Here is a 19,775-nt window from a genome sequence, read left to right on the forward strand (position 1 = left end):
ATTTGTAACCATTGATCCCCTTGTGCTGTATACTACTCCAAGTGGAACCCACCCTACTAACTCACTCATTGCTCTACAGAAGGAAATCTTTTGACTCATTGGGCCCATGCCAGCTCTCAAAAGAACAATTGCATCCACTTATATCCCTGTACCACTGCAACATATCCTCCTTCACACATGCCCATCATCTCCCCTTTGATTATGTTGTCACTTACCTACACTAAGGAGCAATTTATATTTGCCAATTAACATAACAGCATATCCTTGGCACGTTGAGAAAAACAGATCACCCAGGGGAAACATACAGTCCCAGAGAGAACACGCAAACCTCACACAGACGATACACAAGGACAGGATTAACGCCATGTTTGTCAGTAGCTGTGAAGCTGCAGTGCCAACTCCTACAACACTCTGCCATCCTCGTGTCCAGATGGTCAAAACCACTCCAATCTATTCTTCCCTTTCATTCTTCTAAACAATAGCAAATACAAGCCTAGTCAGTCTAAACTTGCCTCATAAAACACCCTGCCCATTCCAGGTATTCTTTCAGTAAACCTCTGAAATGCCTCAAGCAACATAATTTCTTACATGAGGAAAACAGATGTGATCTCACCAATTCTTATTGGAAGCTGAACTATTGTATTCAATCTCCCTTGCACCAAGCAATAACATTTGGTTGGACTTCTTAATGTCTTGCTGTTCCTGCTTACCCCGAAAAATGATGATCTTGGAAATCAAAAACCTTCTGCATCTCAGAGCCTGCAGTCTATCACAGTTGAGATAACGTGCTTCTTTTTTATCTTTCTGCCAAAATGGACAATTATCCACATTATAATCCATGTGCCAGATCATAATCCATTTGCTTACCTTTCTTTTATCCATTTGCAAAATCCTAAAACCCCTTTCACAACTTGTTTTCCTATCTTCCTTTGTGTCATAAGCAAACGTAACAACCATACCTTCAGTGCTTTTATCCAATAGTAACAAGTAGATCCAGCACAGATCCAGGTCCATTTTGTACTCTCTACTAGCGAATAGTCCTCTATCCACACTATGGTGCCATCCATACAATGAACTTTCGTTTTTGTTCTGCAATAACTTTTGATGCAATATCTTAGTTTAGTTTAGAGATACAACACAGAAACAGGCCCTTTGGCCCTCCGAGTCCACACCGACCAGCGATCCCCGCACACTAACACTATCCTACACACATTTGGGACATACACCAAGCCAATTAACCTACAAACCTGTACATCTTTGGACTGTGGGAGGAAACCAAAGGTCTCGGAGAAAACCCATGATGTCACGGGGAGAAGGTACAAACGGTGTACAGACAGCACCGTTAGTCGGGATCGAACCCGGGTCTCTGGTGCTGCAAGCGCTGTAAGGCTGCAACTCTACTGCTGCGCCACCGTGTCTGCCCTAGTTCTTATCCAATTTCATCTGCTAATCTAACTATCATGCATCAGTCTGAAGAAGGGTCTTGACACGAAACGTCACCCATTCCTTCTCTCCAGAGATGCTGCCTGTCCTGCTGAGTTACTCCCACATTTTATGTCTATCATGCATCCATCAGTATCCTTTATCTACTGTAAATGTTACTTCTTCAAGGAATCCCAATAAGTAGGTCAAACTTAATTTCCCTTCCACAAAACTATGTTTATGTAGCCCGATTGTATAAAACATTTCAAAGTTCCCTGCTTTAAAGTATTAATAATCAAAAACAGTTACATTTAATTAAAAAAATACTTTTTCCATCAAGTGTGTAAAGTGAAAGAAATTAATTAAAAATATTGACTAAAATGTTAAAAGAACACAATCACGACATTTCAACCCAGTTTGGTGGCTCCATTGAAATGAGTGGTCTTGTGTTCCATATGTAGCATGGTGGTGTGGAGCTAAAGAGCCATTCACAATATGTGTCCTGTTCCTCAGCTCAATCGGACTGAACTCTGCCTCAGACCTGGTGCACTTGCTGATGGAGAGGTTGTCCGGTGAACTGCCATCTAATCTCCATCATGTTACTGACCTTCTTATTCCATGGCACAGAATGGAAATTGTGTTACCCGGGAGATCTACATCAAGCCACTGGATAGCACAATCCAAACCACTACACTCAATACACTACACTACATTCACACTTCAGTCTGAAGAAGGGTTTCGGCCCGAAACGTCGCCTATTTCCTTCGCTCCATAGATGCTGCTGCACCCGCTGAGTTTCCCCAGCAATTTTGTGTACCTTCGATATTCCAGCATCTGCAGTTCCTTTTTGAACACTCAATATCCCTCTTTGGTTGCTGACCTGTATAATTGTTTTTGGACTTGTTTCTTTCTCGTTTCTGCTATTAAGATGACTTAATTGAGGGGGGGAGGGGGTGTAGGGATGCCTGAAGACGCACTGGAAACTGGTGAGTTCTTTCTCCTTGAGAAGTATCTAGCCATTGCTATTCATTGATTGTACTACACTGGAGAGATTAAATTAAACTCTACCTCATGGTTTGGATGCACGGTATTGCCTATTTAATCAAACCTTATTGATCATTTGAGGTCAGGTTTTTGTGTGTGTTTAATGAAATGCAACTTCTTTCGCTGGAGGTTCTTCATTCAAAACAAACATATACATGGTTGATCAATTCAGAAATTCCAAACACTGCTCTAGAATTTAAATTTATTTAACACTTATTTTTTAATTACAGGTGCAAAGTTCATTTCCACCCCCTTTTAAAAGAGGGCTGTTAAATTTTGCACTTAGAAGCAAGCAAGCTGAACTCTTCAGAGGAATTAGTAGAAATGACAGCTTTTGGGATAAAGTGATTTTCAACAAAATTCAAGTAGGTATAGACTGTTTATCTTATCCTGAGCAGGAAATTACATTTGTCTGTTTTTGGCAATGGTTAAGGTAGCTGCTTGCAAACGTAATTCCTGGTTAGGTTTTTGGATGTCGTAACAGAATGCTAAGCTAACTATCCAAATTCTTTTGTCAATGAGTGTTCTTGCCACTGAATTTTTCCCCCATTCCAGCTGGGAAAGTATATTTAGGTACTGTTTACTTAGATCTGCAAATACTGTTCTGTAGCTAATTCACCACCGGCTTCATGGAGGAAATCAATGGGTCAAGCAGCAGCTATGGAGGCGAGGGCATTGTCAACATTTTGGGTTGGGACCCTGCATCAGTACTCAATGTTATTTTTTGCTGAAGATTAGACCATGACCATAAGACATAGGAGCAGAATTAAGCCATTTGGCTCATTGAGTCTGCTCCCCCATTCGATTGTGGCTTGATCTATTTTTACCTCTCAACCCCATTCTCCTGCCTCCAGCTAAAGGAATTTCTCCTCATCTCCATTCTAAAGGTACATTGTTTTATTCTGAGTCTGTGCTCTCTGGCCCTAGACTCTCCCGCTACTGGAAGCATCCTACCCACATCCACTCTATCAAGGCAAGCATCTGCAGCTATTTGTGCTTCTATGGTAGAGTAACTGTTTTATTGGCCCCAAAGAGGTTTCTTGAAGAAAGATAAGGCAGGTGAAACTTTTCTGGGAATACGTGGGTTCGTGTCACACTTTGACTGATTATTGTCGTACGAAGGCCCATCACATACATATAAGATCCTTGTTTAAGAATGTAATACAGTAAACCCTTGTTTTACCCGACCCCTTTATAACGGATTTCAGTTATAACGGACAAACTTGCCGACCCTCCCCAGCTCGTACCATCTCTCTGGCCGCTTACACCCCTGGCTTCCGATGCCACCCTCGGTTCGCAAGGTACACCAGTGAGCACTTCCTCTCCCCACAGCACGGCCTGGTTGACGCGGCTGTCATTGCAGCTCGCGTTGTAGTCTCTGGCCAACAATGCTTTCTTCAGACCTCCTCCAACGACAGAACATGTTCGGTCACTGTGGGGCTCACTCCCCTCTCACCAGCCACCACTTCTTTTCTATCAATGGCAAGGAGATTTATTGAATGGATCTTAATAAAGAGACAAAGTGACGGCCGACAGGAAAAAGCTGCCCCTGGTGAGAGGGGAGAGAGACCCAAAGTGACCAAATGCACCCTGTCAGTGGCAGTGGCCTGAAGAAAGCACTGCCAGCCAGGGGGTACAACGTGAGCCACAACAACGGACCATGCGATGGGTGAAGATAGGCTCGCTGATGTAGACCAGAGGCATCGGCGTCTATTTTTAAGGTGAAATAACGCACAATGAAGTTACGCAGCAGACTGAATCAGCCTGAAGGTTTCCAACATAACCTATCCATGTTCTCCTGGGATGCTGCTTGACCTTCTGAGTTTACTCCAGCACCTTGTGTCCTTTTGTGTATTAACCATCATCTGCAGTTCTTTGTTTCAACCACGTACACTGATAATGCCAAACTCGGTTAAAGCGTACAAATTGCACCAACAGACACCATTTCCCCCCTGTGGACCGCTACAACGAGGATTTAATGGATATTAAATAGAGCCGAGTGATTTCCTATCATCTAGATAAATACTATTAACAGAACATTATTTATAATTTGCAGATTTTAATCTAGTGCTGAAAGTGACAACTCATTGTGTCTTTATTTTTAATAAGCATTTAAAAGGTTGTTCTAAATTATTTTATCTATTGCAGGCTACCATGGGGGGACGTGTCCGTGTAATGGTAACAGGCGCAGCTCCCATTTCCCCTGCAGTTTTGACCTTTCTCCGAGCAGCATTGGGCTGTCAAGTATGTATCGAATTGTGTGCTGTTATTTCATTTGCTGTTGTTCATTTGCTTTTACCTCACATTTACCTTTTGCCCTGCAAATAGTTTTAAGATTTTGGGCCTTCAAATGTTTATGCAATTGAAAGTTTTCCTGTAAGAAGAAGCATATTAAGATTGTATATGTGGAAACATTGGAATGTTAAGAAATGGCTTAAAATGTAATGAAGTTACTGCATGGAGATCAACTAATCACAAATGACTTTTTTAATTAATAAGAGATGAACTGGGATCTAGTTTGTTTATGTTGTTAATAGATTTTTGAAGCATATGGGCAAACTGAATGCACTGCTGGATGTACCTTCTCAATGGCTGGAGATTCTTCTGCCGGTAACTTGTTTTTTTAAACACCTATTTTCCCTTTGCTTCCTCTCAAAGCTAATCATTAATTTGCATTTGACTTTCAAGTCGTGAACTGAAGCTACACATACTGCTTGATTCCCCTACCATTGGAAAATACTCTGTGCATTCGCCATATCCATTTTCCTCATGTTTTCTTACAAGTCTGTAAGATCAACCCTCAACCTCCTGCACTCTAAGGAATAAAATCTTAGCTTGCCCAATCTCTCCCTATAGCTCAGGACTTTGATAGACAATAATGGACAATAGGCAATAGGTGCAGGAGTAGGCCATTCGGCCCTTCTAGCCAACACCGTCATTTAATGTGATCATGGCTGATCATCCGCAATCAGTACCCCTGCCTTCTCCCCATATCCCTTGACACCGTTATCTTTAAGAGCAACATCCTTGTAAATCTTCTCAGCATTCTTACCAACTTAATATCTTTCCTATAGCAGGCTGACCCAAACCTGAACACCATACATCAAATGTGGCCTCACCAAGGTCTTGTAAAACTGTCACATAATGTCACAAGTTCTATCTGCATTTCCCTGCCTGATGAAACTAGCATGAGAAAAGCCTTCTTCATGACCCTAAATACCTGTGACACCAATCTCAGGGAACCACAACATTACTCATAGACCCCTCTGTTTTACAATACTCCCAGGGGCTCTATCATTCACTGAGAAGATCCTGCCCTGATGACTTCCTGCAAAGCAACACTTCACACTTCTCTGAATTAAACTTAACTTTATTTCCCAACACACATGCCTAACTGGTCAAGATCCCACTGTAATTCTTGATAACCATCTTCACTGTCTACAATGCCAGCTATTTTAATGACATCTGCAAACTTATTATATTTTACAGAAAAATTCCAGAGACAAAGGAGATATGAGTATACACATAGAAAATTCAATGAAAACACTTACTTTCTAACAATTTTCTTCAATCAGTGCAGTGGATCTTGGCAAATCCGGGAAAAACCCCCCATAATTGACCCATTTGTCCTGTTTACTAGATAGCCAACGTTTGAGAGAATTATGAACACACAGCGTTCTTTGTCGATACTGATCCAAGGTCCTCGTGTTTTATTTTTTATTGTAGGCCATGTTGGTCCTCCACTTCCTTGCAACATTGTGAAATTAGTTGATGTTGCAGATATGAATTACTTTGCTGCTAAAGGGGAAGGAGAGGTAAAGAAAAACATACTGTAACTTGACTTTATGTTTCCATACATTGTTTTTGCTGTTTGCTTATCTTTGTGTGCTCTCCCATTCCAGGTGTGCGTCAAAGGCACAAATGTGTTCAAAGGCTACCTGAAAGACCCAGAAAAAACATCGGAGGCTATTGATTCTGATGGATGGCTCCATACAGGAGACGTTGGAAAATGGCTGCCTGTAAGATTATTAATATATCCAAAAAAACTTGTATGTGGTCTTTCCAAATACCTGGAGCTGTGAGTTACCCAAATCTGCAACGTTCCATCTCACTTCCAGAGAAGGATTCTGATTCTGGTGGAAGCCTCTGATTGGTGGAAGAGGACCAGCGGAAGCAGCTGATTGGCTTGTATTGTATTTGTATTGTAATTGTAAGGCTTTATTGTATTTGGATAAGGGGGAGAATGAGGGCCAGGGCAGTTTACTGTTCTGGATGTCAGATGTGGGAGGTCATGGAGTCGGAGTGCCCTCCAGACGTCCACATCTGCGCAAGGTGCGTCGAGATGGGGCTCCTAAGGGACCGTGTCAGGAACCTGGAACAGCAACTCGATGACCTCTGCCTGCTCAGGGAGAGCGAGGAGGTCATAGAAAGGAGTTACAGGGAGGTGGTCACTCCAAGACCACGGGGAGACAGAAAACTGGGTCACAGTTAGGAAGGGCAACGGGCAGAGGCAGGGACTGGTGAGTACCCCGGTGGCTGTACACCTTGAAAATAAGTACTCATGCTTGAGTAAGGGTGGGGGAGACAGCCTACCTGGGGGCAGCGACAGCGGCCGGACCTCTGGCACAAAGACCGGTCCGGTTGCTCAGAAGGGTAAGGAAAAGAAGGGGAGGGCAATTGTAATAGGGGACTCTATAGTCAGGGGGTCGGATAGGCGATTCTGTGGACGCAGACAGGAGTCCCGGATGGTAGTTTGCCTCCCTGGTGCCAGGGTCAGGGATGTGTCCAAGAAATCCTGAAATGGGAGGGAGAGGAGCCTGAGGTTGTGGTGCATATAGGTACCAACGACATAGGTAAAAAAAGAGAAGAGGTCCTGAAAGAAGAATTTAGGGAGTTAGGTAGAGAGTTAAGGAGAAGGACTGGAAAGGTAACAATCTCAGGATTACTGCTTGTGCCACGCGACAGTGAGAGTAGGAATGGAGCGAGGTGGAGGATAAATGCGTGGATGAGGGACTGGTGCAGTGGGTATGGATTCAAGTTTCTGGATCATTGGGACCTCTTTTGGGGAAGGTGCGACCTGTACAGAAAGGATGGGTTGCACTTGAACTCAAGGGGGACCAATATCCTGGCGGGGAGATTTGCAAAGGCTACTGGGGAGACTTTAAACTAGTATGGTTGGGGGGAGGGACTCAAATTGGGAAAGCTAGCAGTCAGTGTGTGAAGCAGGGGGCAGAGAATGGTAGCACTCTGACCCAAAATGTAGGGGAGAGAGAAGAAAAAGAAAATAATCAGAGAATAAGAGAGGGTGGGTTTCTTAAATGTGTATATTTTAATGCTACGAGCATTGTAAGAAAAGTGGATGAACTTAGAGCCTGGATTGACACCTGGAAGTATGATGTTGTGGCGATCAGTGAAACATGGTTGCAGGAGGGCTGTGGTTGGAAACTAAATATTCCAGGATTTCGTTGCTTCAGGTGTGATAGAATTGGAGGGGCAAGAGGTGGAGGTGTTGCATTGCTTATCAGGGAAGATATTACAGCAGTGCTTTGGCAGGATAGATTAGAGGGCTCGTCTAGGGAGGCTATTTGGGTGGAACTGAGAAATGGGAAAGGGGTAGCAACACTTATAGGGGTGTATTATAGACCGCCAAATGGGGAGCGAGAATTGGAAGAGCAAATATGTAAGGAGATTGCAGATATTAGTAGTAAGCACAAGGTAGTGATTGTGGGAGATTTCAATTTTCCACACATAGACTGGGAAACACATTCTGTAAATGGGCTGGATGGGTTGGAGTTTGTAAAATGTGTGCAGGATAGTTTTTTGCAACAATACATAGAAGTACCTACTAGAGAAGGGGCGGTACTGGACCTCCTGTTAGGAAATGAGATGGGTCAGGTGGCAGAGGTATGCGTTGGGGAACAGTTCGGGTCCAGTGATCACAATACCATTAGTTTCAATATAATTATGGAGAGGGACAAAACTGGACCTAGGGTTGAGATTTTTGATTGGAGAAAGGCTAACTTTGAGGAGATGCGAAAGGATTTAAAAGGAGTAAATTGGGACAGTTTGTTTGATGGGAAAGATGTGGAAGAGAAATGGAGTACATTTAAAGGTGAAATTTTAAGAGTACAGAATCTTTATGTCCCTGTTCGGTTGAAAGGAAATCGTAAAAATTGTAAAGAGCCATGGTTTTCAAGGCAAATTGGACACTTGGTTCGGAAAAAGAGGGAGATCTACAATAGTTATAGGTAGCATGGAGTAAATGAGGTGCTTGAGGAGTATAAAGAATGTAAAAAGAATCTTAAGAAAGAAATTAGAAAAGCTAAAAGAAGATATGAGGTTGCTTTGGCAAGTAAGGTAAAAGTAAATCTGAAGGGTTTCTACCGCTATATTAATAGCAAAAGGATAACGAGGGATAAAATTGGTCCATTAGAGAGTCAGAGTGGCCAACTATCTGCAGAGCCAAAAGAGATGGGGGAGATATTGAACAGTTTCTTTTCTTCGGTATTCACCAAGGAGAAGGATATTGAATTATGTGAGGTAAGGGAAACAAGTAGAGTAGCTATGGAAACTATGAGGATCAAAGAAGAGGAAGTACTGACACTTTTGAGAAATATAAAAGTGGATAAGTCTCCAGGTCCGGACAGGATATTCCCTAGGACATTGAGGGAAGTTAGTGTAGAAATAGCAGGGACTATGGCAGAAATATTTCAAATGTCATTAGAAACGGGAATAGTGCCGGAGGATTGGCGTACTGCGCATGTTGTTCCATTGTTTAAAAAGGGGTCTAAGAGTAAACCTAGCAATTATAGACCTGTTAGTTTGACGTCAGTGGTGGGCAAATTAATGGAAAGAATACTTAGAGATAATATATATAAGCATCTGGATAAACAGGGTCTGATTAGGAACAGTCAACATGGATTTGTGCCTGGAAGGTCATGTTTAACTAATCTTCTTGAATTTTTTGAAGATGTTACTCGGGAAATTGATGAGGGTAAAGCAGTGGATGTTGTGTATATGGACTTCAGTAAGGCCTTTGACAAGGTTCCTCATGGAAGGTTGGTTAAGAAGGTTCAATGGTTGGGTATTAATGGTGGAGTAGCAAGATGGATTCAACAGTGGCTGAATGGGAGATGCCAGAGAGTAATGGTGGATGGTTGTTTGTCAGGTTGGAGGCCAGTGACGAGTGGGGTGCCACAGGGATCTGTGTTGGGTCCACTGTTGTTTGTCATGTACATCAATGATCTGGACGATGGTGTGGTAAATTGGATTAGTAAGTATGCAGATGATACTAAGATAGGTGGGGTTGCGGGTAATGAAGTAGAGTTTCAAAGTCTACAGAGAGATTTATGCCAGTTGGAAGAGTGGGCTGAAAGATGGCAGATGGAGTTTAATGCTGATAAGTGTGAGGTGCTACATCTTGGCAGGACAAATCAAAATAGGACGTACATGGTAAATGGTAGGGAATTGAAGAATGTAGGTGAACAGAGGGATCTGGGAATAACTGTGCACAGTTCCCTGAAAGTGGAATCTCATGTAGATAGGGTGGTAAAGAAAGCTTTTGGTGTGCTGGCCTTTATAAATCAGAGCATTGAGTATAGAAGTTGGGATGTAATGTTAAAATTGTACAAGGCATTGGTGAGGCCAATTCTGGAGTATGGTGTACAATTTTGGTCGCCTAATTATAGGAAGGATGTCAACAAAATAGAGAGAGTACAGAGGAGATTTACTAGAATGTTGCCTGGGTTTCAGCAACTAAGTTACAGAGAAAGGTTGAACAAGTTAGGGCTTTATTCTTTGGAGCGCAGAAGGTTAAGGGGGGACTTGATAGAGGCTTTTAAAATGATGAGAGGGATAGACAGAGTTGATGTGGAAAAGCTTTTCCCACTGAGAGTAGGGAAGATTCAAACAAAGGGACATGACTTGAGAATTAAGGGACTGAAGTTTAGGGGTAACATGAGGGGGAACTTCTTTACTCAGAGAGTGGTAGCTGTGTGGAATGAGCTTCCAGTGAAGGTGGTGGAGGCAGGTTCGTTTTTATCATTTAAAAATAAATTGGATAGTTATATGGATGGGAAAGGAATGGAGGGTTATGGTCTGAGCGCAGGTATATGGGACTAGGGGAGATTATGTGTTCGGCACGGACTAGAAGGGTCGAGATGGCCTGTTTCTGTGCTGTAATTGTTATATGGTTATATGGTTATATGGTAATCTCTTGTCTGTTTTCGTAACGGGCTATTAAATGTTCTGTTAAAAATCTTTTGAGAAAAATCATGGTGCAATTTTTCTGGCCTTACTTCAATTGACATTTAATTGCAGTAGGCCAAATGGCACACCATTGAAATAAGCACCTGCCATTTTCTTCCTTTTAGAACATTAAATATAGAAGCACAGGAACTGGCCCTTTGACCCACAATATCTGTGCCGAACATAATGCCAAGATAAACTAATCTCATCTGCCTTCAAATGATCCATATCCATCCATTATCTGCATTTTCATGTGCCTATCTAAAAGCCTCTTCAATGACACTTTCGTACCTACCTTCACCATCAACCCTTGCAGCGTTTCATGCACCCGCCCCCCGCTGTGTAAAAGAAAACTTGCCCTACACATCTCCTTTAAATTTTCCACCTCTTACCTGAAAGCTATGCCCTCTAGTCTTTGACATTTCCACCCTGGGAAAAAGATTCTGACTGTCTACTACCTTATCGAAGCCTCTCACAGTTTTATATGGTTCTACAAGGTCTCCTCTCAGCCTCCAGTGTTCTAGAGAAAATAACCCAAATTTATCCAAAATGTCTGCAACATTGTTTTTATCAGGAGGATGCTTATGAATGCTGCCTTTCCATATTTTGCAGTCTTTCATTTGGTTTGAACTTATTTGTTAGTTCTGCTTGACCTTTAGTAAGGTGCAATAATTGTGGAGGGGGGGTGGGCAGGAGGAGAGACTTCCACCAAATCATATCTTGACTTAAAAAGTGAAAAGCTATCTATTAAGAAGCCCTTTAAATCAATAACATTTTCAGAGAGTTGCAGTTTTGTGAAGGATGACTAAGAGATTTGACCTTAAATTTTACACTTGGTATTTATCTTTCATCTCAATTGAATTACTGCAAAGTCACTGCACCGGAGCTAATTATCTCATAATGCGGAAGGAAAAAAAAGTTTTTTATCTTAAAACTGATGAATCAATTGCTTATTAACTGTCTAAGAAGCTTGTTTAGGCTTGGATAATTAACTGATCTTGCGTATGTAGTTACAATGCACCTGTTCAGACATGTTGAGGACTAATGAGTGCTTCAACGTTACATGGAAAATAATGAAGAAAGGTGAACTAAATGTCAGATGCAAGGTTTTGTTGTTAATGGGTAATGGATAATTTGTGCTTTTAAGAATTAATAATAAAAAATTTGGCTGGAAAATCTGCAATATTTATTGGATATGTGAAGTAATCTCTTGTTATTTCAGAATGGAACGCTGAAAATAATTGACAGGAAGAAGAATATATTTAAACTGGCACAGGGTGAATATATTGCACCAGAAAAAATTGAGAATGTATATATTCAGAGTGGTCTTGTTGCCCAAGTTTTTATTGCTGGAGACAGCTTGCAGGTAAATGTTAAACAACCCCCCTACTGCTTCCATTTTATTTTAGTTCTACAGCCATTTTGGGTAGTGATGTTTCTACCACTATGCAAAAATCTGGCCTGTAATGTGCTGAATTAAAACGTTTCTCTTTAAACGTATAGTTTAGTAAAACATTTCGCAAGCTTCGTAATTTAAGGAACAGCAACCTTATCCAGTGTACTCAATTAATTGTATTGTACCTTTCTTTTTTCTCAGTCTTATTTGGTGGGCATTGTGGTTCCTGACCCAGAGGTACTTCCAAAATTTGCTGCAGGTAAAGGATTCGAAGGCTCTTACGAAGAGCTATGCCAGATTCCGGTATGAATTTTAATTTTGTTTTTACTTTAATTTTCAAGTTGTTGAACCAACAAAATAGTTAGCCATGATGGATCTTGCAACCAATTTGGGTTATTATTTGTTGATTTGTTCTAATTGATAAAGGATTTAAATTACAATGTACTGATATTTGGCACATTACTGAAGTAGGTATCATAGTTATAATTAATGCATTTGGTAGTGTGATTGATGCAATTGCGAAAATGAACAGGGACAACCTAGTTTAATTAAGGGTTCTGCTTTTCATTGAGATATAGATGTTTGTGATTGATAGATCTGCATTATCCTGATTACTTTTAAGAATTCACATCATTAATGTTTCCCTTTGCAAATAATTTCCATGACGCCGAGTCAACCTTGAGCCTTGTTCTTTTAAATTGAACCTAAATTCTGCATCAGTACAAAAATTCACAGCACCTCATGGGATTTCAATAAATAAAGAATTGAATTACTAGATGATTCTAATACATTTGATTGCTTCAAGTTTGCCAAACTATAATGAAATAGCCAAACTTGTTTCTGTCTTTCTCCCAACCATTATTTAGGAAATAAAGAAGGCTATCCTAGAAGACATGGTTAAGATTGGCAAAGAAGCCGGACTAAAATCATTTGAACAGGTATATTACTGTGTGGGGAAATTACCACCATCAATTAAGACACAAAGTACTGATGTAACTCAGCAGGTTAGGCAACAACCCTGGAAACCAGGGACAGTTGAGGTTTTGGGTTGGAACACTGCTATTGATTGTTGGAGGGGGGTGTGAGGGATAGAAAGCTGTAAGAGAGAATGGGCAGGACTAAGGTAACAGGTGAACGCAGACGTGCGAGGGTTTTGATAGGCAGATGGTTGCACAAAGGCCAGAGATGAAAAAAACAGAAGGCGTGAGAAAAAATAATTTAAAAGGTGAAGACATAGAAAGGATTGGAGGGGGAGGGGAGAACTGGGTGCGAGTCTAGGTGGAGTGTTGGGGGGAGAGAGGGGGGTTGTTATAAGAGGTTACCTAAAATTGCAGAATTCAATGTCCACACCATTTGGATTGCAAGCTACGCATGTGGAATATGAGGTGCAGCTCCTCCAGTTTGCATGTGGCCTCACTCTGGCAATGGAGGAGGCCCAGAACAGAAGCATCAACATGGGAACGGGAAGGTTAACAACTAAAAGATCTGGTAGGTCTTGGTGGACTGAGCCCAAGTGTTTGTCGAAACAGTTGCCGAGTTTATGCTTAGTCACAGCAATGTACTGGAGGCCACATTGGGAACACCAGATGGAGTAGATGCACAATAACCTCTGCTTCACCTGGAAGGACTGCTGGGGTCCCTGGATGGAGGCTTAGCGGCAGGTGTTACGTCGCCTGCGGTTGTAGGGGAAAATACCTGGGGATGGGGTGGTTTCTATGGAAAGCAATGAGTGAGCCAAGGAAATGTAGAGGGAGTGGTATCTTTGGAAGGCAGAAATGGGTGGAGATGGGAAGCTGTGACTGGTGGTGGGATCAAGTTGGAGGCGACAGAATGGAGTCAGATCTTCCCAACTAATCACTACAGATATACTAACTTATGAAGTTCAGAATGTATTCTATATCAGGGTCTATTTCCAAAATAGTTTGTGTAAATACTGCGGTTAGTTTCACAAATTGAATATGTTCAGTGGAAACCATGGCGTCAAATGGCTGTGATCTGTGGTATCAAGGCTTCTGTGCAACATTGTGCAGCTGCCAACCTAATGGATATCGAACTTGGTTCACTCAGTTATACCTTAATTTCAATTGCTGCTTATTGCTTGTACGGACTGGAGGATAGTACAACATTAATATAGGATACAATGGAAATGCTTTATTATTTATTGAATCCAATTAACTATCTTTGTGTCTCTGTCTCCTCTAATATATAGGATTTTTCCATTAAAGGGGGAAAATATTTTTTTATTATACACATCAGAACAAATTCTAGAATCTATTGTACTATAGCAAAAATTCATAAAACAAAATGTTCATAAATTGAGGAGCACCTCTGCTTAAGTAACTGTTTTATTTCCCCTTTGAATCTGAGTGGATTATTTCACACTTACTTGTGCCTTGTCAAACTGCTAGATGTTTTACACACTTAAAATTGCAACGATATTTATTGATAGATATCATCTACTGTAATTCTCAAATTTGTGTCTTGGCAAGTTTTTTATATCCCACCCCTCCATGACATAAACCATTAATTCATAAACCATAATGAAGATCCAGAGCTAATCCCTGTTGGATCTTGGTTTAATACTTAGCTGTCTTCTAACATTGGTAGGTAACATTGCATTAGCTGGGAATCAAAGGTTAAGGTTTTAGGGCAATAAAATGGAGTTATCAGATCAGCAAAGATCTTATTGCATGCCAGAGCTGACTTGACTCAAACTCAATGCAAGAAATAGAGCTAAGGGGAAGATACAGAGTGCAGTATATAGTTATCAGCTTTTTAGTGCATCAGTTCTACAAAGTCCAATGCCACAACTGGGGAGGGGAGAAATGAATCGGACAGTGGCCTAGCATATACAGTGCATTCAGAAAGTATTCAGACCCCTTCACCTTTTACATATTTTGTTACGTCACAGCCTTATTCTAAAATGGATTAAATTCATTTTTGTTTATCATCCATGTACACACAATACCCCATAATGAAAAAGCAAAAACAGGTGTATAGAAATTTTTGTAAAGTAGTTAAAAATAAATAACTGAAATGTTACATTTACATAAGTATTCAGACCCTTTACTCAGTACTTTGTTGAGGCACCTTTGGCAGCGATTGCAGCCTCAAGTCTTCTTGGGAATGACGCTACAAGCTTGGCACACCATTATTTGGGTAATTTCTCCCATTCTTCTCTGCAGATCTTCTCAAGCTCTGTCAGGTTGGATGGGGAGTGTCGATGCACAGCTATTTTCAGGTCCCAACAGAGATGTTCTATCGGGTTCAAGTCCGGGCTCTGGCTGGGCCACTCAAGGACATTCACAGACTTGTCATGAAGCCACTCCTGTGTTGTATTGGCTGTGTGCTTAGGGGCATTGTTCTGTTGGAAGGAGAACCTCTGCCCCAGTCTGAGGTCCTGAATGCTCAGGAGCAGGTTTTTAATCAAGGATCTCTCTGTACTTTGCTCCGTTCATCTTTCCCTCGATCGTGACTAGTCTCCCAGTTCCTGCCGCTGAAAAACATCCCCACAGCACGATGCTGCCACCACCATGCTTCACAGTAGTTACGGTTTTGGCCTGGTGATGAGCGGTGCCTGGTTTCCTCCAGACGTGACACTTGGCATTCAGGCCAAAGTGTTCAATCTTGGTTTCATCTGACCAGAGAATGTTGGAGCCTTTTGGCAAACTCCAAGCGATCTGTCATGTGCCTTTTACCGAGAAGTGGCTTCCATCTGGCCACTCTACCATAAAGGCCTGATTGGTGGAGTGTTGCAGATATAGTTGTCCTTCTGGAATTTTCTCCCACCTCCACAGAGGAACTCTGGAGCTCTGTCAGAGTGACCATCGGGTTCTTGGTCACCTCCCTGACCACGGCCCTTTTCTCTCGATTGATCAGTTTGGCCGGGTGGCCAGCTCTAAGAAGAGACGTGGTGGTTTCAAAGTTCTTCCATTTAAGAATGACGGAGGCCACTGTGCTCTTCGGGACCTGCAATGCTGCCAAAATTGTTTTATACCCTTCCCCAGATCTGTGTCTTGACACAATCCTGTCTCGGACGTCTCTGGCCAATTCCTTCGTCTTCACCGCTTGGTTTTTGTTCTGGCATGCACTGTCAATTGCGGGACCTTATATAGACAGGTGTGTGCCTTTCCAAATCATGTACAATCAATTTAATTTACCACTTGTGGACTCCAATCCACTTGTAGAAACATCTCAAGGATAAACAATGGAAACAGGATGCACCGAAGCTCAATTCTGAGTGTCACAGCAAAGGGTCTGAATACTTATGTAAATGTGATATTTCAGTTATTTATTTTTAATTACTTTGCAAATATTTCTAAACACTTGTTTTTGCTTTTATATTATGAGGTATTGTGTGTAGATTGATGATAAAACAAATGAATTTAATCCACTTTAGAATAAGGCTGTAACGTAACAAAATGTGGAAAAAGTGAAGGGGTCTGAATACTTTCTGAATGCACTGTAGGACCTTTTCAGAATCCTGATCAAAAAAGAGAAGTAGTTGAACCTGGGTCTGGTGTGCACACTTTCAACCTCTGTACCTTCTGTTGGACAGGAGCAGAGAAGGAGGAATGATCGGGGTGGGACAAGTTTGTGATTATGTTGGCTGCTTTGTCAACGTGAAGTGTAAATGGAGTCAATGGTGGGAAGTTTCATCTGTGTGATGGATGGGACTACATCTACAAGTCTCTGCAATTTTTTGTGGTCATGGGCAGAGCTGTTCCAAAATCAAGCTGTAAAGCAACCTGACAATATGCTTATATGTACCTATTCTGGTTAACATTTTTCTCTTCATACTCGTGCCTTGAATAGGATCTGCACAGACTTTTGCAATAGGTTTGGTTGAATTTTAGTTTGTTGGATCAAAATAGTTGCAGATCTTTAATAGGGCATTTCTTTTTCAAATGGGAAATTAAAGGAATGTTGTTATTCCTGTATAATTTACACTAAAATCCATTGTATTACATGTCTTGTAGAGATGAATCCATAATGTAGTGAACAATCCTGTCTTACAATCTTAATTCCAAATTGAGATGTAAATGACCGTTCATTTGATGATGGACTCCATTGTCAATTAATAGTTACTCTCTTGGCATGTTGGAGTTTGTTTTTGAAAGGAAATTGGTGCCTGCTCTGCAAATTTACACGATTCTGCAAGAAAAGCAAAACATTGCAGGTGTTGGCAATCTGCGATGGAAGTAAAATTACAAGGCATATAGCTAATGGTTGAGATGAGAACATGTTAATTGATGTGCATTAAAAATGTAAGTAATAAAAGGTGAAATTGTACATAAAAATAAAGCAACGTTGGCTCAACTTGGTTGCTCATTGGTATTGTTGTAGGAAAGAGTGAACGGATCATTTCTAGTCTTGACAGTTTTCCTGATCTTCTCTAGGTAAAGGACTTGTACCTGCACACGCACATGTTCACTATTGAAAATGGACTCTTGACTCCAACACTGAAGGCCAAAAGATCAGAATTAAGCACATTTTTCAAAAAGCAGGTTGATCGGCTCTACGAGAAAACACAGGGATAAACTCCAACTAGAACAAGACAATAATGTGTTCCTATCCTAACCATGTCATCAACTTGAATGGAACATTGAGATGTAAACCAGAATGTTTAAACCAAATAAAAGATTTTTCCAAAAAACACATTCAGTCGATTATTTTTTTCAGAGCACCAGGTTTGAGCATGGTATGAGTAGCAATGTTACAAAATTTTGAGATTTTAAAAATCAAGTCTGTAATTTATCCCATCAGATAAAGCATAAAAATAAGTTTAATTTGACATCTAATTCACTTTCATATCTCAAGTATTTAAAAAGTTATGGCCATTTTCATACTCGGAAATGAGCATCTTGTTCCCTATTGATTTTCTATGGACATAACAAAAAAGTTGTGATCGTGAACAGTCAAAAGCCCATAACTTTCTTAAAAATTAAGAGAACTGAATGAAATTTTCAGTTATCATAGATTGAAGCATTCTGAAACAAATATAAAATAATCTTACTTGGATGACCTGAAATTAAAGCATATAATTAGTTAGTTACCTAATTGTAGCTAATTTCAGACTTCAATTACTAGATCTAAACATCTATCTATTTCTTAATAAATGATTAACATTTTTAAATAGCCTAAATGTCCAAATAATATTCACAAATAATTCACAATAAAACATGATTTTTAAATCTCATTTACATTAATTTATAGGCCAAATGGAAGGAATTCAGTGTTCAATTGCTGTAAATAAATGCCCATTTAAAATCAGCTTTCCAGTGGGTCCCTGTGGAACGCGCTGGTTTAGAACGTTCACATTGCGGTAGATTTGTGCCTCAAATGCCCAGAAAAATACTGCGCGATATAATGGGCCCAAATTGAGCTACTCGCAATATTAAATTTTGTATAAAAGGATCTTTAGAAGCCCTTTTGAATGTAAAAATATACAGCATACCTTCTGCTATTTTCTTTATGAGACCCTGCGGTTGATGACGGTCGCGGGTTTAAAGATTGATTTTTAAACTACTATAACTATTATTCAAGGCCTTTAAACCTAATAATAGCTTTTGCGACGGGGTCTTCCAGCGATTTTTCGTTAATAATTAACTAGGCTGAACATTTTCGATTGGAACAGCTTAGAGAAAATCGCGTTTTAAACCCGCCCCCTCTAAACGGCGCCAAAATCGCGCACAGCCTCAGCAGCAGATCTTCAACGACGCTTCAGGTAGGCTTTGCAACATACCTAGTATGAGTCCAGTTAAATTCTTGACAAGGTTGAGACCCTTCTGGAATGTGTGGAGGGACGATAGCTGGTATAAAGGGGGCAAGAGCTGCATGCAACAGGTGTATTCAGACAAGGATCCACCCATCGTTTGCCAGCTTCTTGCTCGCTCCCCCTCACCTCTTTACACTGATTATACCGCACCCGCCGTTCTTAGTCCAGATGAAGGGTCTCAGCCTGAAACGTTAATGGTCCATTTCTTCCACAGATGCTACCTGGCCTGCTGAGTTCCTCCAGCAGTTTGGTTTTCTTTTCACTCCAGACTCTAGTATCTACAGTCTCTGGTCTGAATTTAAAACTGTACTTTGTGATAGGCCAGAAGTAATTGATGTTAACTGACAGCCACAAGAAATGGATGAATATATGATACATGAAATATATGAGCACTTAGGTTCAAATTTCATTTGCTTGTGATATTGAGTGCCAAAATTCTTCATCTACTTTGTAGATAATCTTTGCAAACGCAGGTTTGGATGATGCCTTGCACTAGTTCCCTGAACACTTGACTGAACTTCAGTTCCAGATAGAGAACTGAATGACCTGATCCCATTTATCTGAAAAGTGTAATCAGCCTGAGAGGTGGGCCCCCTAGCAGAAGCGTCCACATCGCGGGGCTGGAAACTGGAAGTATCCCGAGCTAATTCTGCTACCACCATCATCTATTGCGACAAGTGACGTCTTCCACTGATTGTCGCCAGAAGCTTGCGTCCGTTTTAGGACGGATGATGACTGCGAGGCCAACATTTGTAACAAGATGGACACGAAAAGAAGAAGCCTGAGAGGTGGCTAAATCGTGGGAGATGTACCACTGAGGATCATCTGGAAATGATCCAGTGGCTTTTGGTTTTCTGTTGCAACAGGTTTTTGAACTGTTTTTAAATG

General features: G+C 41.0%; 1 protein-coding gene across 4 annotated transcripts in view; it reads left to right on the forward strand.

Moving 5' to 3' along the window:
- Positions 1-17,769, forward strand: part of acsl5 (acyl-CoA synthetase long chain family member 5) — a 45,584-nt gene extending 27,815 nt beyond the window's left edge. For all 4 annotated transcript variants that reach the window (XM_033033849.1, XM_033033846.1, XM_033033848.1 and 1 more), the window contains exons 13-21: positions 2,697-2,831; positions 4,615-4,710; positions 5,004-5,076; positions 6,193-6,281; positions 6,369-6,485; positions 11,936-12,079; positions 12,311-12,412; positions 12,976-13,047; positions 17,509-17,769. In XM_033033849.1, coding sequence (XP_032889740.1) covers positions 2,697-2,831; positions 4,615-4,710; positions 5,004-5,076; positions 6,193-6,281; positions 6,369-6,485; positions 11,936-12,079; positions 12,311-12,412; positions 12,976-13,047; positions 17,509-17,649 — 969 coding nt within the window. In that variant the 3' untranslated portion in view covers positions 17,650-17,769. The remainder of the gene's footprint in view (positions 1-2,696; positions 2,832-4,614; positions 4,711-5,003; positions 5,077-6,192; positions 6,282-6,368; positions 6,486-11,935; positions 12,080-12,310; positions 12,413-12,975; positions 13,048-17,508) is intronic.
- Positions 17,770-19,775: the final 2,006 nt, after the last annotated feature.

The sequence above is a fragment of the Amblyraja radiata genome, chromosome 15 (genome assembly GCF_010909765.2).
Source record: "Amblyraja radiata isolate CabotCenter1 chromosome 15, sAmbRad1.1.pri, whole genome shotgun sequence".
Taxonomy (NCBI): Eukaryota; Metazoa; Chordata; class Chondrichthyes; order Rajiformes; family Rajidae; genus Amblyraja; species Amblyraja radiata.